Source organism: Chinchilla lanigera, unplaced genomic scaffold, assembly GCF_000276665.1.
Source record: "Chinchilla lanigera isolate Chin_1 unplaced genomic scaffold, ChiLan1.0 scaffold00052, whole genome shotgun sequence".
Classification (NCBI taxonomy): Eukaryota; Metazoa; Chordata; class Mammalia; order Rodentia; family Chinchillidae; genus Chinchilla; species Chinchilla lanigera.
Genome location: NW_004955453.1, coordinates 14283650 through 14307840, shown reverse-complemented (window position 1 = coordinate 14307840; position 24191 = coordinate 14283650). Strand labels below are relative to the sequence as shown.

Genomic DNA, 24191 nt, shown 5'->3' with positions numbered 1-24191 from the left:
CACCTAATCCATCTGATACCCTTACAGCCTGTGTTCGCTCCCCAATGCGAGACTTCTGGTGTGAGGCTAAGGACTTCTGGCCCCTTCCCTGGAGCTGCAGGTGAGGCTATGCCTTGGAATACCACTCTGACAAAGGCCATGGTGTGCTCCAGCAAACTAAACCCAAGGTCAACATCTACCCAAGTGTCCAAGAAGGTCAGTACTTGAGGTTTCAACAGAACATCCCAAACACTTATTTTTATGTCACCTGAAAAATCATTTGATTACATTAAACCCTCATCTTCCAGTACCCAGCTGTCATCATGACTAAAATATATAAATAATGCACCTTCACGATGCAGAATGTTATCAAAACTAAACTTCCAAGGAGTTAACTAGACAGTGTAGGACCAAAGACCAAAAATTCAACAACTTCTGGGAGCTCTGCTCTTCAGTAAGAGTCTCAACCTCTTAGTCAAAGTATCATCTTAAAGCAGAGACTGCAGGACATCTTCCTCTAGAAATGTGAGAAGTAGGGCCAGCACATTAAGAACCTTGGGGACCAACAAGCCTTCCTCACTCTGATTAATCAAGGGAGCTTACTTTCTACCTTGATGGCGCAAGAGCGCTCGTTTCTATGAAGATATGAAGACTCATTTGTCCAGTGGGGGGGGTGTGGGGGCGGGTCTCCCCCCACTTCAGGCCTCTTTCATGCAAAAGAAGGAGGAAACAGAATAAGCAAAATAAAATTCATAAAGCAAAGTAGTAATTATGGTGTGGTCAACAAGAGGCTGCTCCTCAGGCCCATCATTATGTGGCTAAATTTAACGCCCTGCGCGGCCAGGGGAGCCGTGCGCCCTGGGCACCGTGTGTCCACACAGACGCCAGCTCCGCCACCTTTACCCGCTCGACAGCCGCCAGGGTTGCCAGAAAGCAGGTCACAATTTTTTTTATAGTCTGTTTACCAAGATGCTGTTTTTACTGTGGAGGTTTCTCTCATTTTATCTCTTTTTCCCTTTTCCCCAAACAGACTGGCCTGTATTTTCTGTCCTGTTTTTTTTTTTCTTTTCCCTCTCTCAGTACTATTTTCAGAACTCTAATTTTATATGGTATGTCCCTTTTTTTTTTTGGTAAATATTTGCCATAACTAAGCCAGGCACATCCAGTTTAAAAGGCTCCGTCCCACAAAACATCAGGCCTTTAATGATATGCATCTCATTAGCTTGCCCCATGAAAGGAGGTATAGAAAAAAAAAAAAGCAACTTACAGACTCTCTCACTTTTTATATCTAGAGAGACCTATATTTATATATGAGGACAAGCTGAACACTGGCATTCTGAGCCCCAAAACAAGGCTGGTACAATGGTCATTTGATTCAGGCTCCCAGGCCTCTGAAGTAGTTTCAGGAGAGACAGACACTTGATCTGTGTATCACCACTGGTCCATCCAGTTGGCTCTGACCAGATCATTTCAGCTAGAACCTATCCCAGACTCTGAGGTATTAGGGCTCTCTAGATCAGGAGGACAAAACTCTTGAAAGCCCTCTGACAGTAAAATAGCTGTAAGAAAATGAAGAGAGGCAAAGGGCATGGATATTTCCCTCCTTTACTGGCCAATAAAGTTAAAGAAAGGAAGTTGTGAGCTAAAAGAGTGTTCATAGAGATTGTTTCCAAGTTAGAACTTCTACACCTCCCACTCACAACCCAAAGGGCTTCTCCAGACAGGCAGAGCCCCAGGACTGAAAGGAGGATGTCACACTGTATGTGTTAGGTTCTATGAAAAGGGTTGTATGGCCAATCTGAGTACTGCACCCAACAAAGGGCATCCAGTACTCAACCTCCAAATACTTGTTGGGACACTTTTCAGTCCAGCTTCATACTCCAAGATGGTGGGTTCAAGGAGCCTTCGGTAGTCAGAGTTTTCAATAAGAAATGTTAGGGGATCCAGACACAATGGCACATGCCTGTAATCCGAGCTAATTGGGAGGCTGAGACAGTAGGATCATTTGAGCCCAGGAGTTTAAAGCTAGCCTGACCAACCCTATGACACCCTGACTCAAAAAAAAAGAAGAAAAAAGAAAGAAAAGAAAAGTTGAGAGAGAGAAAGAGATACATGGATTCAAAGACCCTGGCTGGTTTTTAAGGCAGCACATCATGAGGCATCTAAACTCTGTAGGGTTTACCAAAGACTCAGTATCTCTGATTTGGTTTTCAATAGCTCATTTAGGAAAGATTAAACTCTAGAGAAGTGACTGATACTAACAAAAATTGTAAGAAACTAATTTAGAAGCCAAAATGCTAATTTATTAGTTTACAGTGTGGAACTTAAGACTCTTTTGGTGAATGATGTGGTTGATTTTTTCCTGGGAAACTAATTAAACACTGTTTACTTGGAATACAAAGAAAAGGGCAAAAACTTCAAATGGCTTTATAGAGAGTTCATATACATTATGCATGCTAGAGCTGTAGTATTCTCTTCTACTGTATCATTGTCTTGGCACTATGCAAGATACATTAATGAATTTTTATTTTTTGGTTTTTCTTCTTTTGATTCTATATAACTCTGTTCCTCTGGTAATACATCATAAATTAACTACATAATAGTTTTTGTTAAATTGCTTAGAAGGACCTGAGGTACCCAAGACCAAGAGCTGCAGAAGGAGATGTAGGTTAAAGAGGAAGCAGAAGTTAGGACAGAGATCTTTACACTGGGTTTACCTTTCCATCTTTTAGTTAAGTGAGCTCTCTACACTGCTCACAACTTGGTCTGAGACTTGCCCACTTCCCATATAAAGTTCCAAGCATGGCCGTGTAACATACGGCAAGGCCCTGTAATATGATAAAAAAAATATACTAGATAGGAAGCTCGGGGCCTTTTGTCTCACAACCAAATTATAAAGCTGTCAGCTGGGTGTGGTGGTGCACACCTGTAACACAAACACTCAGGCAGCTGAGGCAGGAGGATCACCATGAGTTCAAGGCCAGCCTAGACTATGCAGCAAGACCTTGTCTCAAAAAAACAAAAAACAAAACAACACAAAACAACAAATTCTAAAACTGTCTAAACATAAAGTCTTTTACCCTTAAAAGCCTTAATTTACACATAAGTAAAACAAAGTGGCTTGATACATCTTTTGGTTGATAAAGGTCCTTCAAACTCATAAAATTCTATGGCTCTCAACTTCTTTTTCTTATCTTTCCTTCTTTGTTTTGAGACAGGGTCTCACTATGTAGTTCAGGCTGACCTTAAACTCATCGTGTAGCATAGGCAGGCCTCAAACTTATATCAATCCTCCTGCCTCAGCCTCCCAAGAGCAGGGATCACAGACATGCACCACCATGCCCAGCCTTCAACTTCTGTACAAGACGTCTGAGATGCTGCAGTTTCCTTTATCAAGGTACTTACCTCATAAGCTGATCTCATAAGCAAAATATTTATAAATCACTGAATGAGTCACTTTTGGAGATAGTGACGCCTTAGATAATAGCTGACAGCTTTATAATTTGGTTGTGAGACCAAAGGCCCCGAGCTTCCTATCTAGTATATTTTGTTATCATATTACGGGTCTTGCTGTATGTTACACGGCCATGCTTGGAACTTTATATGGGATTAGATAATCCCATCTAATTTATACTGATTCTTAGCTGCATACGAGACATTAGCTGAGCCCAAATTTTGGGGCAATAATCTGCTTGAGACTGGTACATGCTTATGTCCTCACTAAATTCAGCAATTTCACTCAGCTCTTCTCCCATCTTCCTGGGGTGCTATCAAGGAGATTGCTGTAGTTCCCACCAAGGGCTCCATCTTTAGACCAAGAGGAGTTATCATGGTGCCACCGCCAGGTGTTGCCTCATTCCTAGCTTTACCCATACTAAACTGGAAGAGGTTCTTTGGAGTAAAAGATTCTAAGAAGACAACATACAGGATCAGAATTGCTCAAGCTTTAAGCATAAGATTAACAGAAGCCAAAGAGCTTTTGAAAGATTCCCTCAAACCGCCAGATTTAGGGAGGCTCTCTCAGATCATGTAAGTGTAAAAAATACCTCATTGTGTCTTTTCCTTCAGCAGTCATTCACTACACAAAACTCTCTAAACTCTCAGCTCACAATTCACCCCTTAAGGTGGGCATGATGATGAACAAATGACATGCCAGCATAGGGGAGGCTGAGGCGAAATGATTGCAAGGTTAAGGCCAGCCTGGTTTATATAGCGAGACCTTGTCTCAAAACAACAATAATAAAAAAAAAATGCACCTCTTCTAGGAGCATCTTATCTGAAATAGCCTGGTATAAACCCCAGATCCTATCCCAACGAGTGTTTCTTCTTCCTCTCAGGTAACATATGTATTAGGTATTAAAATATTCATTATAGATATGTAAATTCTAATGGTCCAACCTTCCTCAAAAATCTATCTTTTAAGGGAAAGAAAAAAGTTTTTAACTTTCCAGTATGACTCCATCATGTTTTTTTTAAATTTTATTTTAAAGTAACGAGAAACAAACAAACAAACAAGCAAAAAGAACAATAGCAGCATACCAGTATCACAAACATAAACAAACCAAAGCAAGAAAATTTAAAGTGATACAGGGTTTCAGGACAAAATAATACAAATTAACAGTGGTTGTTATATTACATATCGCTATCTTCAAGTATGTTGCTCAGATTACCAGATGTAAGAATGGAAGATTGCTCAAACAATTAAAGAGAATAAGAAAATAATTATTAGATAAAACATTAGAGATAATACAGAGTTTCACTAGACAAGATGATAGGAATTCACCACAGTAATATAAATTACTATGTAATATAAAAAAATTGTATTACACAGTAATACAAATTACTAGTAATACAAAATACAAATTACACCATCGCATATTGTTACCTTCAAATCAGTTGCTCAGATTACCAGATGTAAGCATGCAAAACTGATCAGAACATAAAAAATTTTAAGCATTAACTTCCTTTCAATATACCATCAGACATCAGCAATACAGTTATCACAACTATTCATATATATATTTATATTTTGCCTTCTTTCTTTTTTCTTCTTTTCCTCATCCCAGTCGTTCCTTCCTTTGAGCAATTTCTTTCCCTTTCCTATCATCTATTGTACATTTTGAGTTTTACTTATTCTTTCAGGTTCCTACACCAAGGAGACAATATGATGTTTACACATGTGGGTCTGATTTTTTTCACTTATGAGTATGGTCTCTAGTTGCATCCATCATGTTTAATACTTCTGGTGGTGCCTAGTAAGTACTATCTACATAGAGTTTAAACTTCTAAACAGAAAAACAAACAGATCTTCAACAGGGAATGAAATTTACCTTCCCTGAGATCTTCTGGGAATTTCTTCTTTGACAAATTCACTGATGGGAGATAAAAAAGATATCCATGAATCATGAAGTCCCATTCCTTAAGTATTGGACCAACCTACAGGGTGGTGCCAACCTACAGGGCTCAATTTTCACAGAATGCTCACTTTTTCAATATGGATCACTATCCAAAATAAACATAACCACTAAATGAAGGACACAAGAGACCATTTTAGATATGAGGGTAAAGTTATGAAGTCAGCAGACAGGTGAAACTTAAAGGTAAGTTGTTTGATACTTTTGTTTTCTCTCTTATTTCTACAACAAGAGACAACATGTACCAATGAATGTGAGAAAATCCTCTAATGCCAAGACCTTTAAACTATAACCACTAATTGTGTACCTCTATCCACAGGGCACTGCACTAGGTTCAGAAAAGGAAACATGAGCTAAACCATTCTGCCCTTAAGGACTGCATAAGCTAACAGAAAAAAATAAGCACAGAAATTCTTATTATAGAAAGCAAGAGTAACACAAAAAAGGTACAACACATTGTAAGCGTTCAGAAGAAGAAAATAACATATTTACTATTCCTGTCCTAACAGAAAAGTCCTATCATCATGTCTCCCTCTTTTTACTTTATTTTTATTTATTTACTTATATATGTATTTATTTATTGGTGGTGCTGAGGTTTGACTGTGCTTAGGATTAAACCCAGGCCTTCATACACATCCTTTTTTTTTAAGTAAGGGTAGCTGAACAACCATGGAAAGGACTTTAAAATTCTTGAGTGGAAAGACTATACCTCCTAGGAGAAAGAAGATGGCAGTATGCAGAAATCAAGTCATCTGTCTTCAAACCATCGCCCATCCTTTATGCCATCCACAATCCCGGAGGAAGGGATGGCTCCTTCCCTTCTCAGCCCCTGGATCCTTGCTCTTGCACCGCCCCCTTCACCAGTATCCATTTCTCCTCCACTGGCTTCTCCTTCTGTCCTTCAGACACACATGCATCGTCCCATCGTATTTTGCTTAAACCACTTCTGGCTCTCCAGCTATCCCTCATTTCCTTTATGTTGCGTAACCTCTTTGATGAGAGTTCTGCACTCGCTGGCTTATCAACTGCCTTATCAACTGATCCTTGCAATCTGCTGAGACTGCCTGAGATCACTAACTGCCTGACATCTTTCTTCTGATGGTCACCCATTCTCCCTGGTCTCTCTCCTATGTGTGACACCATGGGTCACCCTTCTTGGTGACAGCTTTAAAGAGCACAGGATTTGAGTCAAAACAAATACAGGTGAATCAGCTGAATGACATTAAGCAAATTATTTGATCCCTAAGCCTCTGCTTCTTTATCTTTAAAATGGTGATAAAATAGCTCCTAGGTTTGTTGTAAGGATTAAAAGTTATAACTTCAATAAAGCACCTAGCATGGTATCTACCACATGTACAATATGTACTTTCTATCTGTTAGTTCCACTTTCTTGGCTAATCTACTACTCTATCCAACTCTCCCTGTCTCACATTTCCTTCAGGTCCTACTTCTCCTCCAATTATAATGGGTCCCCAAATCTCAACTATTGGGTCTTTTTTCCTCCACGCTCTTTCCAGCAAAAGATGCATTCATTCTCATGGCTTTAAGTATTGCTCTTTGGGAGGCAGGGAGGAAAGGGAGGGAAGTGAAATTTTAAAAAGAAGGGAGATTCTAAAGTGTTGTGTACATGCACCAAATCCCTACAAGGAACATAATCATTATGTACTACAAATGTGTATATATATGAGAAGGGCTCCAAGAGATGCAAGAGGGAGAAGAGGAAGGAGATAACCAAAAAAAAATTAAGATATGTACATGTGCCAACTCCCCATGTTGAATGTAATCACTATGTACCACAGGCATGTAGCAACAAATAAAAATAAATAAATAAAATCTCCCTTAAAAAACCTAAATATCACTCCTTTAGAGAAGATTCCCACATCTGTTTCTATAAGCCCTTTCAACCTCAGCTTCAACCTTATTTTTTCAACTTCTTCCTGAACATTCCCATTTGTATGTTCTATAATCAGTTTATATTCAAGATGAATATGAAAAAATATTAATCTTATGTTTCTAATTAACTATAAGTAAGCCATTGAGTTTTTAATAGGCTAAGACCTTTAAAAGGCAATGCTAAAATGAATGCATTTCTTCTTCCCAATAGTGGAGACTGAATACAGGGCCCCCACACTGAGCTACATCCCCAGGCCTTTCCATTTTTTTGTTTTGAGACAGTCTTGCTAAATTGCTAAGTTTCCCAGGCTGGACCTGAACTTGCAATCCTCCGGCCTCAGCATTCCAGAATACTGGAATTATAGCTGTGTGTGCCACTAAACCTCACTTGAATGGACTTTCATGAAACCCTTCTTCCACTAGGGGAAAAAGGAAAGAGCCTCAACTGTGTGAATCATTACAAAATGCTCTGCAGATACATAAAGCTTACAAGTTAGAACTATAAGCTAACCTTGTAGATAGCTAAGGGCTATCTCATGAGAGTTCTAAAGAAATCTGCCAGAAAAAAGACATCAACCACCTTGACCTCACAAATCAAATCTGAACTAAATGGATGTCTCAGATAGGAGATTTAAATCAAGTGAAAGATTAACAGTGGATTAGGTAGAAGTAAACAAGAAAAAAAAAGTCTTCATTTTAGAAGAGTCGGTAACTTCCATTGAATGAAGTAAGATACACATTCCCCTGGTGTGGTCTTTGTTAAACTGTGCTAGCCTATCTGGGTCAGTTACACCAGAACATATGATTCCATTTTTCACAGGCCCTTACAACTCTCAATTGTCTTATATCTGACCTAACACACATATTTGTGTCATAGGCCTGGCTCAAGTAGGTATCTGAGCTTGCAATGCCTGATTTTCAGTTTTTTAGAATAAGAGAATTTGGGATATGAGAAAAAGTACTTCACTATTAGAATTAAAACCTCATCCTTTGGAAATAGGTAATTTAATCCCATTTGTTTGTCCTATATCAAATTTCTTTTCCCCTCAAATTAGCCCTAAATTTACTTTTGAAGATATAAACCTTTAAGAGCTTTTTAAAATGAAAATAAAGAGGCATTTTTATCCATTCTTAGGCCAAGAAGAAAAGAAGTGGTGGGCCCTTGTAGTTGAGCTATATGGTTACTACAAAATCACAGTGGGAAAACCCCAAAGAAAAGGCAAAAGTCAGAAGAAATATAGATGAGAAACATGTGCAGCCCTCCCTCCCTCTCCAGAGATTCTTCACTCCTTAGAGCAACCCTGGTGGATTCGTGTCTGCAGCAAAGAAAACCATTCCTTTATATGCCCAAGATTAGATTTAACAGTGCCCCACCCATGATTTTCCCAGCCTGTCAATGGCACTGCTATTCTTCAGATCACACAGGCAAACCACAGACGGCCTGCCACTTCTAAACGATCACCTTCCTGTGTCAGTTTTCCAGTCAGAACTTTAATAACTGCTAGGAGGAAGTGCTGCATCTCCTTTCTAAAAGATGTGCCCCTGTTTGACAATCAGTGTGGGGAGCAACAGATGTTAATAATGAGATTAAAATGGGCAAAATGTGTTACAGGAGTCGGGGGCGTAGTTTAGCCCATTCCTAGGACAGAAACCAACCAAAAAAGACTGTTACAGGAAGAAAAAACTGAGAAACATCTTAAAATAAAACACCAACCCCTCGAGCTCAGCATTTAAGGCCCCCACAATTTATCCTCATTATTATCTCGCTGATTTCATTTTCTGCTAATCCTCACCTACGCTTATTTTTATTTTGCATCTCTTGCCCAAGTGCTTCCTCCCTAAAATGGTTTCCATATCAAAAACATGAATCAACCATTAAAGTCCAGTTCAAGTCTGCCTTTCTATGTAGTTCAAGCTGGCCTTGAACTCACTAGGTAGCCCAGGGTGGCCTTGACTCATGGCGATCCTCCTGCTTCAGCTTCCCAAGTACTGGGATTAAAGGTGTGCACCTTCAAGCCTGGTTTATCCAGTCTGCCTTTGATAAGAAGCATTTTGAAATTACTCCATTGCCATCACCCTTATTGCCACCCATTAAGTGGCATGATCCCATTAAAGACAGTATTATGGTACCCTCTGTGCTCACAGCACTTGTCATAGAACATTCACACGCTACTGAATGAGGATAGAACGAATTAACTGCAAGTTTCTCCAGATCAGAACTTACATAATGGCAGGATATTTTTTTCTTTCATTTAGACTTATTCTTCTTCAACATGTCCAAAGGAGCTACTTAAAAAAGCATACTCATAATTCTTGCCTTCCTGCACATCTGGTAAAGAGGCAACCCTTCTACCTTCTACTCCCACACAGGGTAAAGAGCCCCTGGGGCTCTAGGACTAATTTTATTTCTACAATTTTATTTAGTTCTGATTCTTTTGGGTTTTGCGGTATTGATCTTTCAACTGAGTCTGAAAAAAACAGGCTCCAGTATCCCTCAAAAACAAAAGATCCAGATTTCTACTTTCTTCCAGAGTTGAAAACACCTTTCAGATAACAAAAAGTGTCCAAGAAATAAGGTAGGTCACAGTAATGGCAATCCAACGAGGCTACCTGTCTACTTACCTGTAGAGCTAAGTCTAAGGCTACCCACAGGTGATGGTTTGATGGCTTATTAATGAGGTGGGGAAAATAAGAGTGGGAAGATTTGATTGCTTCATTCATTTATCAAACATTTATTGTCAGCTATGTGTGGAGGCACTAGGGATAAACTAGTGCAGAAAACAAATCCTTATCTTTGTTGAGCTTACATTCTAGCAATCACGTTCTAGCACTCTTCATCAAAAGGATGAAGTTTCAATCAACTTAGATCAGAAGAGGTTGGGTTACTGAAAAGCAATTTTGGGGGTGAAATTAGGAGTTTGGTTTTGCATATGTTGCATTTAAGACCTCTATTGGCCAGGGGTATAGCTCAGTGGCACAGCACCTGCCTGGCAAGCGCAAGGTCGTGAGTTTGATTCCCGGTACAAAAAAAAAAGATCTCTGTTAAACTTCCTCATGGAATACTGAGTGGGCTAACTGGAGTTAATGAAGATTAAATTTGGGATTCATCAACAAGAAAGTATTTAAAGCCATAGGACTAGCTGAAAGAGAGTAAAAGAAAAAAGATAGAAGCACAAAAGACTGAGTCCCCAGCACTCCAACAGTAAAGAGGTGATGGCGAAGTACTAGCGAAAGGCTATTCCTTAGGCAAATGATAGGAAGAAAAATAGAAGATGATTGTGCTATAGAAACCATGTTTTAAAAAGAATATTGAGGGGGCTGGGATTTAGCTCAGCGGCACAGTGCCTACCTGGCAAGTGCAAGGTCAGCAGTTCAATTCCCGGTACCGGAAAAAAAAGAAGAAAAAAAAAAGAATATTGAGAAGGTCTGACAAAGCACCATAATGGAAAAGCATAAGTGGAAAAGGACTGGCCAACTCAATTGTCCCTACCTCCCTACCCTTTTTCTTCTGTTTTTGTTTTTGTTTTCTTTTCCGGTACCAGGAATCGAACTCATGACCTCACGCTTGCCAGGCAGGCACTGTGCCACTGAGCTAAATCCCCAACCCCCCCTTTTTCTTCTTATCAAAGTCCTTTTTTATGACAAATGCCAAGGCAGAGGGTTGTGCAGGTGCCGTGAGAGTAGCAGCGTGGTGTGCCTATGCCTAGAAGAAGGAGAACAGACTGAATGAGAGAAAAATTGTGAAGGAAGACCCACAAGAGGGATGATGCCTGCCTTGAGTTAGGAACCCTGAAGGAGAGTTTTCCAGAGAGACAAGAGAGAAAAGAATATCAGGCAAATGGATCATACAAGCTGTCAGGATGTGGAGGGTATGAGGGGGGTGGCTATGGTGGATGAGTGTATCAAGCCAAAGGGGTCAGCAGGACCGAAGCATGAATGGCCTTTCATGGCCTAGAAGGATTGTAGGCCACTAGGACCACTAAAAGACTTTAAGCAAGACAGTGGCATAGTCACATTTCTGTTTCAGGGACATCACTTTACCGTAACTGCAATTGTGAATTCAACTGAGAGAAAGGACTGATGAGGAGGCAGGTCAGGAGGCCACGGCACTGGCCAAGCCAAAAGGGTTCTTCTGGCTAACTTAAAACAATGGAAGCTGGAATAGAGAAGAGCGGATTCTAAAGACAGCTGATAAATTAAGTTTTGGACATAAGGACAAAGAAGAAAGTGGGCAACTCCCAAATTTCTAGCTCAGGAAATGGAATGGTTAATGCACAATTTTCCAAAATAAGGAATAAAAGAAGAGAAAGGTTTAGAGGAGTACTTAATGCACTTTGAACATGTTTAGGGTGTGATCTGCTTGAGACGTCCAGGTGAAAACATCAAGGATGCAGAAAGAAACACAGGCTTCAAATGCAGAGGAGATATAAAATTGGTTCTCAGGTTGGTGTACTGATGCTCTTGACACTGGGGTGTGGATAAGACAACCAGAGGAAAGAAGTGTGAAGGGCAAGAGAATCAAGAACACACCCTGGATAACATCAATATTTATGAGACAGGTAAAAGACAGAGAGTCAGCCATAGAAACTGGGCAGAATCTTCTGCTTCTTAAGAAGATAGCAATTTTCAGGTTAAAGGGTCTACTCATCTCTCCCAAGTGACTTTGATATGATCTCCAGTTTCATAGGAGCAGCAATAAATATCTTCATTACATGAAGTATCTGCTTTAGAATCAGGCTACAACCAGACAGGGACAAAGATAGTAACTAAAACTAGACAGGAGACAATGACTATGGCTACATTTAGGATGCTGAGTTAAATCAACGTCAACTGTAGCCCCCCAATTTCTTGGCTGATGTGTTATACGGAATAGATTATGTAAATCTTACAAGGCATTCAGAACACAGCAATGGAGTGATCATTAGGTGAATAACCTCTTATGAAGACAGAAAAGGAAAGAATTGCAAAATCTCTATCTCTGTTAAGGGCCCCCACCCAGAGGAAGCCAACTTCATGCAAATGCCCAGGTTTTGGTGTCAAGGGCTGATTCCTAGCCAGAGGTTGCCAGCTGCAGAGGGCGGGGCTCTATTTTGGGCTGCCTGCTGTCCCTGAGCCTAGCCGCGTCTGGTTTGAGCAGCATGCAGCCCCAGTGACTCACACACCCATGCAAACCGCCTGTGGCTCAGTGGCATGGCCTCGGAATGCCAGCCTTAGGCCAGCTCCTGCCTCACCCCATTACACTGGGATAAATAAATAAAGAGCCTGCCAGCAGCCACACAGCCTGATAGCAACCAGATGGGGAGAGAGGGAGGCCTGGGCAGGGCCAAGGGAAGGAACTCCCTCCAGTGGACTTGACTGAGAGCGGGCTATGCCAGACCATCATCCTAAACTTCCTCTTTGGCACAGTTCCTACTGCCTGTCATAGCAGTCCCCAGCTCCAGGACTTTTTTCTCACTCTTCTAAAGGTGCCCCTCAGCTCCTGATGCTGGGAAATCCTCTGGAGGGGGGCTTTGCCCTATGTGAGGACCATGCAAACAGCCACCCTGCCCAGTCTTGAGTTGAATCAACATTACCAGTATTCTTCCCCTACTTAGGCCACTATTGAGTGCCCCCTTGGGTTCCTTACAGATAAAAAATCGGAATTTCTTATGAAGAGAAGAAAAACAAAAGGACCAAATATGGGGAAGTAAGCCCTGCTCAACTCTTAAATATTTTTTAGCCATAGTATCCTAGAATCCCCCCCTACCGCTACTACTCCTAGAAACCCCCTCTGTCCCCACTACTGCTCCAATGTCTATGGCCTCTTGCCTAGCAATACTCCTAATAAGACTAGGAAAAAGTGACCCCAGGCACTGACCGCATGGCCCTCTGACATTGGCCTGGCCTCTCTGTGTCTTCATCCCAAGCTCTCTCCTTGGTTTGTTTATCTTCCTATCCCAAGTTGCTTATTTTGATGGAACATCCTCTCAGTTCAGTCTTGGGTGACCCCATGACCCTTCTATGTCCTGTTTGTAGGACCCCAGGCAAGCACAGTAACTGCAAAGCTGCAGTAGCTATAAGAAACTCTACAGTCCCGGTAGGAGACCTTTCAGTTCTAGTAGTTATGCAAGCTATTTCTGAGGACCACACAGTGACCCTAGAAGTCACAAGAATTCACATTACTCCAACCGTTGTCTCCCCAGCTAAAGGTGTGTACAATCAGCTGAAGCAGTAAAACAAAACAGGAATGATTTCTAGACTGTAAATTAAGAAATGTGGGATGTCCTCAGCATACAGACCTTAGGCACATCTATTGACCTCTCCAGATCAAAGTCTTCATCTATAACATGGAAAGCTATGCCACCTCTCTCTCAGATCCTTTCCATATATTATAAAATTCTACACTCAGAACCTGGAGGACCAGAGCTCTTGAAGTAATTCCAAAACACCAACACCCACCCTTGGCTAGCACCTGGGTTCTACATGCCTTCTCATTCCATTCTGCTGGGCTCTCTCCTCTCAATAGCATGAAGAAGATGAGCCTCCAGTTTTACAAATGAGAAAACAGTGGCTCTGAGAGAAGTGATTTGTCCAAAGCTGCAAACTAAACCATGAGAATAAGAGAAGTCCTTGAATACAGCTCTACAGTTTATCAGAAAACCACATTACCACTACTTTCACAAAATTCCCCGGGACAGAATTATCAAAATATTCATGCACACACTTATTGAGAGCTTACCTCTTCTAAGCACTCAGGTCTATGCTGGGGATACAGAAATGCATTAAACATACTCCTTGCTCTCTAAGAGTCCACAGATCAGTGTAGAAAAAAGTTATGGTCTTACAGACATATAAACAGTATACCACAGTGTCTCAAGTGATAAAACAGAGGTATAAACCAAGTATAACAGCAGGGAAGAAGGATTATCTTTACAAGGAAAGTCCGGAAAGATCTCCCAAAGAAACTAAAGCTGATGTTACAAGACACATAGAAGCAAGTGCAGTGGCACACACCTATAATCCCAGCTACTTGGGAGGCTAAGGCAGGAGGGTCACAAGTTTGAGTCCAGCCTGGGCAACTTAGTGAGACCCTGTCTCAAAATAAATAAAAAATAGAAAGGGCTGGAGATGTAGCTGAACACTTTCTGAGTTCAACCCCTAGTACCTTACAAAAAAAAGTTTACAAGGAAGATAAGGCCAAGGCCTTGGGCACTCTAGATAAAGGAAAGAATGTATACAAAGACATAAAGACAAGGGAAAACAGCTATGGGGAAATTAGAAGTCATTTTATGTAGCTGAAGCAAAAAGTCCAGAAGTGAAGGGAAGAAGCCACATAGGTAGGAGGTGCACGAATAGCAGGGACGGGTGGGAATTAGCCTAGCACTGCTTTAACAAAGGAGCTGAGGCAGGACACTGGTGTGTCAGCCCTGGGCTGCTGTGTTATTCTCCTTTACTGCTGAAATTAGAGACAGGGGAACCCATGTGAGAGAAAAGTATCACAACTCTGATTTAATACCCTCCTTCTCCTCATAAAGACTTGACACCTCTTCTGCTTCAGGATTTACCAATACAGTTTCCTTCTTCTCCAGAGCTACAACTCCTTCAGTACATAGACAGAGCACTCACCTCACATAGTTTGCTCTTAGCAGTAAGACCCTGACTATAATAGCTCAGTGTAGATGGAGAAGTTTTCCAAATCAAGAACACCTGCTTTATGCCTAACCCTGTGAAAACTGCTAGTCTGGGGGTACCAAAAAGGCACAAAACATGAGAAGTTTAAAACAAGCAGAGGACAGAGAAGAAATAATAATATTCTGTGGTGGTCATGCCCGCCTGTAATCCCAGCACTCGGGAGGCTGAGGCAGAAGGACTAGCATGAGTTTGAGGCCAGCCTGGGCTACATGGTGAGTTTAAGGACAGCCTGAATTACAAAGCAAGACCTTGTCTCAAGAAAATAAAAAACAGCCACAGATATAGCTCAGCGGCACAGCACCTGCCTGGCAAGCATGAGATCACGAGTTTGATCCCTGGTACCAAAAAAAAAAAAAAAAAAAACCCAAGGATGGTGGTGCGTGCTTATAATCCCAGCACTCAGGAGGCTGAGGCAGGAGAATCGCTGTGAATTTGAGGCCAGCCTGAACTACATAGTGGGACCTTGCCTCAAAAATAAATAAATAAATAAATAACAAAAGAAAATGAATAATCTACACATAACACAATATTATAGTAGCATCATTTACTTACATAATAAAGTACCAACTTGGGTAACATGTATAATTAGAAAATGGGGCAATAATACTAAGGTACTAACTATGTAACCAACAAGTCCCAGAAGAGTTAGAGAAAGCAAAGATCAATATTGACTGGTATTATCAAAGGTCACTATTATTAATACTCCCACTCTTTGGCTTCAATAGATATTTCTGTTGGCCAAGCTCAATCCTTAGAAGGGAAACCTAGGCAGAAGCTTCTGACAGGCCACAATTATCTACTCCCCATTCATTCCTCTGCCAGGCCCCTTGCATAAACACTGTGATTTTCCACAGCCTGCGGTGCCCACAAGACAGTCCCCAAATGGTAGCCCTGAGCTTTTTACCTTCCTCTACGCTGGACGCTGAAGGGACTCTTTCCCCCTTCCCTCCCCTGTTTTCCTTATGTACATCTCAGGCTTTATCAGGCTGTCTAAAGGAGCTTTTTCAAAGGACTTTCCAACCATGCAAGTCACCTAGCACCCAAAATGCAAGCCACCACCCAGGCATTTTGAGTGCTCAAATTTGTGGAAAGGGAAAGGAATAATAAATACATTACCTCTACCAAAAATTTGTCCAAGAAAGAATTTTCTTCAAATGGCTCTGTCTTCAATCTACCTATAATAAGAAGGGATGGAGAAGAACTATGAGTCTGAAGATGAGCTTCCTACTTGTGAGAGCTCAGGATTTCTTGGGGAAGAGGAGAAAGATGCAACATGCAGACAGCCCTAGCCTCGTGGGAGAAGAAAACCTGAGGGGATGGGGGCAAATGGGAGGAGGAGAGGGCAGTTGGCAACAAATGGCAGGTTCAGGGGTAGCATCTGTTGTAAGTGATTTTTCTGCCACAAAGATAAAGGTCAAAAAGAATTTTTAGACTTAAGTTGGAGCTATGCAACCTTATAAATTCCCAAGTTCATGCTGCCCTAGTACAATTTAGTATAGCTGTCTGTTGGCCCTTTTCCAGGCTTTCCTTGTCATTGCCTAGGACACGTCTGGACTCGGTTATAGCTTCTACCCGCCACTTGGGCCCCGGCCAGGTACTCCAGGCAGAGAGAAGTGGCATTTAGTATCCAGCCTCCAGTTCCTGGTCAGCACCCAGCACCCACTCTGGGGGAAGCACTTTTCAAATGCAAATGAGCCTCCAGCTTTTCTGACTGTTCCCCTCCCCACTCAAGTCCCCCAGGAATGTCCCCTCACCTCTGCTCAATGTAGCCCCACTCTCCTGGTAGTCCTGGATCTCTAGATCTTTCATCCGAAGCAAGGTTGCTAGCTCCCTCACGTGGCATTGCAATGCCAGACTCATGCCCATCAGAGGACGAATCAAATGTCGGGAGACCTTCGATGGAGAAGAGATTTCAGTTAGCCAACAGATTCTCACAAAGTACCCGCTAACCTGCATTAGGTACTAGGAAAAAAACAAAAAAATAAAGAATAAATGTTTTCACAGGAACTTACAGTTTCACAGGCAAGCAGTCCATTCACACGAACATTCAAACGTAATAATTAAGTATATTAAAGAGGTTCAAAGATTTTCTGTACGGCCCAGAGAAAGTATGGATAGATAACTTAAGAGTTGTGATTTAAAGAGAAGGAAGTGAAATAGCTGAGAAGTGGAAAATGTTGATTCCACTCTTAGCAGTGGCTGAGAGATAAAAGCAGACCTAAGTAACCTTCAGAAAATAGGTAGAGCTAAGCCAGAGTATATCACCAGGAGTATAACTGAAGGAAGAAGTCAACAGGAAGCAGTTTTGGAAGTCAAATTAGAACCAAACCTTTAGTAAGAGCCTTTATTCAGAGCTGATGATAGCCCCAAATGTGCCCCAAGATTCAACTGCTCCCACAAATGTGGCAGAGTCTACAGTTACTGTAGTAATAGGACCCAGTCAGTTACCAAGAGACTAGCCTACGAAGAAATAAAGCAGCCCCACTATAGAAACCTTACTTTTAACAAGCAGTAAGAATACAAGCAGATTGGGGATGGGGATTTAGCTCAGTGGCACAGCGCCTGCCTGGCAAGTGTAAAGTCGTGAGTTTGATTCCTGGTACCAGAAGAAAAAAAAAAGAATACAAGCAGATAATATTATTTGGACAATTAAAGGCTGATATCTTGTACTGTGAGTAACTAATTTAAAGATAACAATGTGCAGTGTATTAACCATTGTTACCCTCCTATTATCTTGTTTTGAAATTTTGGTTTTTTTCTCCTTAAAATAAAAAAAAAAAAAAAATTGGTACATGCCTGTAATCCCAGCACTCAGGAGGCTGAGACAGGAGGATTGTTGCAAGTTTGAGACCAGCCTGGGCTATAGAGTGAGCTCAAGGCCAGCCTGAACTGCACAGTGAGACCCTGTCTCAAAAAAGACACACACACACACACACACACACACACACACACACACACAAAGAATACAAGCAGAGCCATTCTGCAGAGCAGCTAGGGCAATGCTATCATAGACAATGGATAATCATTTCATTCACCTATGCAATGTATCCATTAGCCTCATAAAGAAAATAACTAAACTCAACAACCTGTTTGTGGCTAGGGGATGTTATCAGAGCTCCTTTCCCTTCCCCCAAGGAGAAGAACGAAAGGAAACACTAAGAAAAGCCCTAGATCAGGGTCAGCAAGCTTTCTTCAGAACGAGTCAGAAAGTCAATATTTTCAGCTCTGTGGCCCATACGGTCCCCGCTGCAACTACTCAACTTTGCTCTTGTGGCACGCGAAGCCAGCCACAGACAATATGTAAACAAATGAGGTGGCTGTGTTCCAATACAACTTTACAAAAACAGGCAGTGAGCCAGATGTGGCCTGCTGGCCATAGTATGCCAACCCCTGCCCTAAATTGAAAAAGGAGCACTTAAGACAAGACACCCCAAGGGATTTGAAATAAGGGACACAAATGTCCCATAAGATGTGTAAGCCAGTGAGGCGTGGTGGCACACGTCTGTAATCCCAGCACTCGGGAGGCTGAAGCAGGAGGATCGTTGCGAGTTCGAGGCTAGCCTGCACTACACAGTGAGGTCAAGGCCAGCCTGAACTGCATAGTGAGACCCTGTCTCGAAAAGACAAAAAAAAAAGTGTATAAGCCACACTTATCTGGATCAGGACCAGAAGTCTGGACTCCTCAGATTCATGCTTTCATTTTTTTTAATTAATTGTCTAGGTAAAAGTTACCACTAAAAACTTTTCTTGTGTTGTGACTCAAATTATGAGGAAAAGACTTTTTTCCACGTTTACCTAGAAAAGACTGGCTATGAGGAAGTTGGCTGAGAGAGGGATTTAGTGCCAGTAACTTTTGGACCAGCCTCTGCATGCTAGCACAGAGTAGAAAGCCAGAAGTGGGGTCCAGGAGTAGATTCTTGTCATTTCTGTCACACAGCACATCCCAACCTCGTACTATCCTGAGACCTAGTATCCAGGACATTAAGTCCCCAGGTCAGACAGCAAAAGATGAAGCAACACAGTACCCAAGTCAATTTGACCCAAACCTACTGGGTGCTTAATATGTGCTCTAAGATCCCTGTCCTTAAAGATCTACAACAGCTAAGGGGATCACAAAGTACTGTGGGTAAAGAAATAGACATTTTCAATCTTTTCCAAAAGAAACACACAATTTCCTCCCAGATCACCTGATTTCCCATAGAAATGTTCGTATGTCCCAGGCAGGAGAGAGAATGGCAGTTACTGACCCCCAGATGAATTATATCCGCTGACACAGCGAAACAGGCAATAGACTGGGATTAAGCAACAGATTTTAGTCCTGGCTCTGGCAGCATCTTGATATAGTCCTTTTCTTTGTGAAAAAGAAATAATAGGGGCCAGGGATATAGCTCAGTGGCACAAGCATCTTCCTGGCAAGTGTAAGGTCCTGAGTTCAATTCCCTGTCCTCCCCTAAAAAGAATTACTGATCCAAAGAAATAGTAGGGAGTTGGAAGGTTTCAATTTCACTATAATCATAAAGTAATGTTACAAATATTCTTATTTAATCCTCACAAGTCCATAGTAAGGCTGTAAGTGGTATGTCCATTTCACAGGTGAAGAAACTGAATCCTAAAACTTCCATACTTATCCAAGGCAGGAAAAGTCTGGTAGTGGTAGGGCTAATTACAAAATCAAGTCATCTGGTTCCAAGCCTGTGATCATTCTACCACTAAAAAATTTGGAATGTAATTCTTAGATATCAGAGAGTAGCCAACAGAGTGACAAATTTGAAAGTCAAAATATGGAATGTCAAAAATTACATTAGATACTAGAAAGGTCAGACAATAGGAAGAATTGATGAAGACAAGTCGAGATAGGCTCAGAGTTATAAAGCAGAGACCCAGCACTCGGAAGCCTGAGGTCAGAAGATCACAACAGCTTGAGGCCTGCCTGGGCTCTACAGTGAGGTGAAGGCCAGTCTGGACTATATAGTGAAACCCTGTCTCAAAAGTACCAAACAAGGGGCTGGGGATTTAGCTCAGCAGCAAAGCACCTGCCTGGCAAGCGCAAGGTCGTGAGTTCGGTTCCCGGTACAGGAGAAAAAAAAAAAAAACAAAAAAAAAGTACCAAACAAAAAGAGTAGAGGCCCAGAGACCCAAAGTCTTATATATTCCTTTTTGGCTTGTATGTTCAGTACTGGGAATCGAACTCAGGACCTCACCCTTGCCAAGCAAATGCTGTGCCACTGAGCTATATCCCTGGTCCTATATATTTCTTAATATCCTGCAGAAACCTAACCATTAAACTCCGAGTGTGAACACAGTGTGTGGTCGCCACTGCAAATGGGTCTGGAAAACAGTTTGGCATGAGACGAGCAGATTAAAGATGCAAATATTTCTTGCCCTAGATATTTACTTCCAGGAATTTATTCCCACATTTACACATAGAAGAAGTGAATATTAGGGTAATTACTGTATAGCACACAAAGGAGTAGAACAATTAAATATGTATTAATACAACCATTATGTAAATGCCACGTTGCTACTAAAGATATTAATGTGAGTCTTTTAAATATATTGATATGAATGATCTCTAAATTCTTTAAGTAGAAAAGTTAAGACAGTGAGCAGTGGGTACAGCATGATACCATGTGTAATAAAACTCTACATATATGCAGATATGTATTTGACTGTCTGAGTTTATGGTCAAGTCACATTTTATTTTATTTTATTTTATTTTTTTGGTCTTCTTGAGACAGGGTTTCGCTACGTAGCTCAGGCTGGTCTTGAACTCACTTTGTAGCCCTAGCTGACCTTGAACTCACAGCGATCCTCCTGCCTCAGCCTCCCGAGTGTTGGGATTACAGGCATGTACCACCATGCCCAGCCTCCTAAGTCACACAGAGATACACTCTGTATACAGCTTTTTAAAGAAGCCACATGAAGCAGGTATCACAGGTTGCTTTAGAGAAGGAAAATGAAAGACTAGAGAAGGGAGCAAAAAGAAGATCTTTTTTTCACTCTATACCTTTAAATGCTGTCTAAGATGTTTGCCTTTGGCAGGAATTGCCCATTCAGGAAAAAAAAGTAAATGAAAACTATCACAAGAATGAAAAATAAACAAAAATTATAACAGTGTGACTTCACAGATGCACGCACAAGCTGAAATAGTATCCGCCTACATCCTCACCAGTGTTCAGGGCTCTAATTCTTTCCCACAAAGCTTTCTTCGGTTTGGGGTTTCCCTGTCATGACAGTCTTCCTCTTTTAATAATAAATATTTTATTTTAACTTAAAGAACAGTAGTTCATCAACTGTTCAAAGCCAATGTCTTTCCATGGCTAAGCAAGACTCATCCTTCTCTAAATACTTTTGCATCTTTCCTTATTATAGCTCCTTACTTAGAAGACTGTGCCAGAACAGCTAGTCTTTCTTTACATTTTTCTTCAATTGTAATATTATTATACAGCATGGTGGCATATGCTTGTAATCCCAGTATTCAGGAGGCTGAGGCAGGAGGACTGCCGTGAGTTTAAGGCCAGCCTGAACTGTATAACAAGGCCCTGTCTCAAAAATAAATAAATACATAATATTATTTTACAAACAGTATTATTATACAAGTGCTCTTCACTGTTTCTTTTCTCAGTGGTGGGAATCAAACCCAGGGCCTGGCACATACCAGCCAAGTACTCTACCCTTAGGACACTCCCAGCACACTATTATTCTTTTGAAAGAAGAAATTTTAGAGTCCATCAGACCCCAGTGAGAGCTGCCTCCCAGTCACAGTATTTGGAATTTGTAGAGCTGTGTAATGCAAAATGAGACTGTCTCTTACCAGGAATTCCCACAAGCTACCCAAGTTTGCTGCTCAAGAGTAAGCATTACTAGGGAAATAGTGCCCCCTGGTGTCACTTAAGTCTTAGGGGTTTTGAATGAAATTCTGTATCAAAAGTAGGATGAAAGATTTTACGAGAAATTAAATTAATTAAAATCAACAAGTGTAGTGCCAAGTGTGGTGGTGCACGCCTGTAATCCCAGCACTCGGGAGGCTGTGGCAGGAGGATCGCTGTGAGTTAGAGGCCAGCCTGGGCTATATAAGTGAGTTTAAGGCCAGCCTGAACTGCATAGTCATAACCTGTCTCAAAAGAACATAATTAATTAATTAATTAATTAAATAAAATAAAATTAACAAATGTGAGTGATGATTCTATGCCAGGCACTGTGGCCAGGCCTTGGGAATTCATGAAAAGTAGTTCCCCCAGCATTCCAGGCTACCTTTATGAGGTTCCAGATAAAAAATAAATATCAATCAACAGTTTCTCAACAGGTCTTTTATCCCATTCTTCGTTTCACGTAGAGATGCCAAAGCACCACACCCAGCTAAAGGCAGGATCTGGGAAAAGATGATCACTTTCTACAGACCTCTCTGCTGATAAATCTGTACTCCTGGGCTCCCACAGAGGCTCCTGATCTCTAAGTGCTACTGACTGAAACCAGCCCTGTCATTCCAGAAACTACTTCTCAATGCCCACTCTTCATTTCTAACATAAGCACTTGGGCACCGAAGCTACAAGTGCGTATGAGATAGGACTCTCCTAAACCCTGAGAGTGGGCTTTCAGACTATACCAAGCCAGAGCTCGAATTCAGCTCATTCATTTATAAGCTGGACAACTCTGGACAAAGCTGCCTTCAACAACCTCAGTCCCTTGCTCTGAAAAATGAGGATAATAATACATATCTTGCAGGAAAGTCACAAAGAACACAAGATGAGACAATGCTCAGAGTCACTGGCACATACCCCACCCTGTTGCTAGAGTGGTTTTTTCCTCCTGTTTTTTGTTTTTTCAGTGTTTTTGATAAGCACAAATTGGATCATGTTAAACCCCTGCTTTAAATTTTTCAACAAATCTCTATTGCCTGTGAGATAAAATCCAAATTCACTGAGTCCTTCATGACCTGGCCACTGCCTACCTCATCTCTCACATCTTCCTATTTGTCCTGCGGTCATGAAGTTTCTTCTACTTGTCCTACACTTACACATCTCCATGCTTGCCGCCTACAACAATTCTTCTCTTTATTTTCTCCCAACTAGTTTCTACTTACTGTCAAAACTCAGCTCAGAAATTCTCTCCTCAAGCCATATGTGGTACTATATGCCTGAAATCCCAGCACTTAGAAGGCTGAGGCAGGAGGATTGCAGGTTTGAGGTTAGCCTGGGCTACGCAGTGAGACTGTTTCAAAAAACAAAGAGAGAGAAAGAAAAAAAGAGAATAAGAAGGAAAGAAAGAAAGAAAGACAGAAAGAAAGAAAGAAAGAAAGAAAGAAAAGAAAAGAAAAGAAAAGAAAAGAAAAGAAAAGAAAAGAAAAGAAGAAAAAAGAAAGAAACTTCCTCTTCAAAGAGGTTTTCTCTATTCCTCTAGCCATCCTGGGCCTGCCTCAGGGAAAGAACTTATCACACTGTATCAGAATTTCCTGTCACCTTACTAGGTTATAAACTCCAGGAAGAGATGCCAAATAATTAGCACATAGGTGATGCTTTATAAATGTTTAGAAAATAAATTAATGAATAAAGTCATCTAACAAAGTGTGTTAGTTCAAACTCTGCTGCCTTTGCAAAGAAAGGATATATCGGTCAAGAATCATTTTTGCCTCCTGTCTAGTTAAGGACAGTTTTCTGACAGGAGAAGAATATCACAAAAATATAAGGGCACCTAAAGCTTTATCTCAAGCAGCAATTCTACCCTCTATCTGAACTGCACTTACCAGAGAAGGACTAGCCAGGCTGCAGTGAAAATGCCAATAGAAGGGGAGGCCGGAGAGCTCGCTCCGCACCCGGAGAATCAGTGCCTCTGCCCCGCGATCACAGCAGAAAGCAGCTTCATCAGGTTGGGCACCGTCTTTCAACAATGAGCAAAGCAGATTATCCAAATGACAGAGAAAAGCTTCAGGGGGCGCAGTCAGGCGCTTGTTCAGCTCCTAAAGAGAGAGGATTTGTACAGAATGAGGGTGCCAAAGGAAACTGACTCCCTGTGAGCAACAGCAAGGGACGGTCCTGGTTAACAGGGCAGGGGAGGATGAGAGGGAGAGAAAAACATCAGAACAGATAAGAAAAGGGGCTGGGGGGGCTGGGAATTTAGCTCAGTGGCAAAGCGCCTGCCCGGCAAGCGCAAGGTCGTGAGTTCAGTTCCCAGTACCGGAGAAAAAACCAAAAAAAAAAAAAAAAGTCTGTTTTTAAGCACGTATGTGCATATTTT

General features: G+C 41.4%; 1 protein-coding gene across 4 annotated transcripts in view; it reads right to left on the bottom strand.

Annotated features, from left to right (window-relative positions):
- Positions 1–24191, bottom strand: part of Nhej1 (nonhomologous end-joining factor 1) — an 83395-nt gene that overhangs the window by 54327 nt on the left and 4877 nt on the right. For all 4 annotated transcript variants that reach the window (XM_005395594.2, XM_005395592.2, XM_005395591.2 and 1 more), the window contains exons 3-5: positions 23701–23913; positions 16712–16850; positions 16074–16132 (exon numbers count right to left, since the gene is read on the bottom strand). In XM_005395594.2, coding sequence (XP_005395651.1) covers positions 16074–16132; positions 16712–16850; positions 23701–23913 — 411 coding nt within the window. The remainder of the gene's footprint in view (positions 1–16073; positions 16133–16711; positions 16851–23700; positions 23914–24191) is intronic.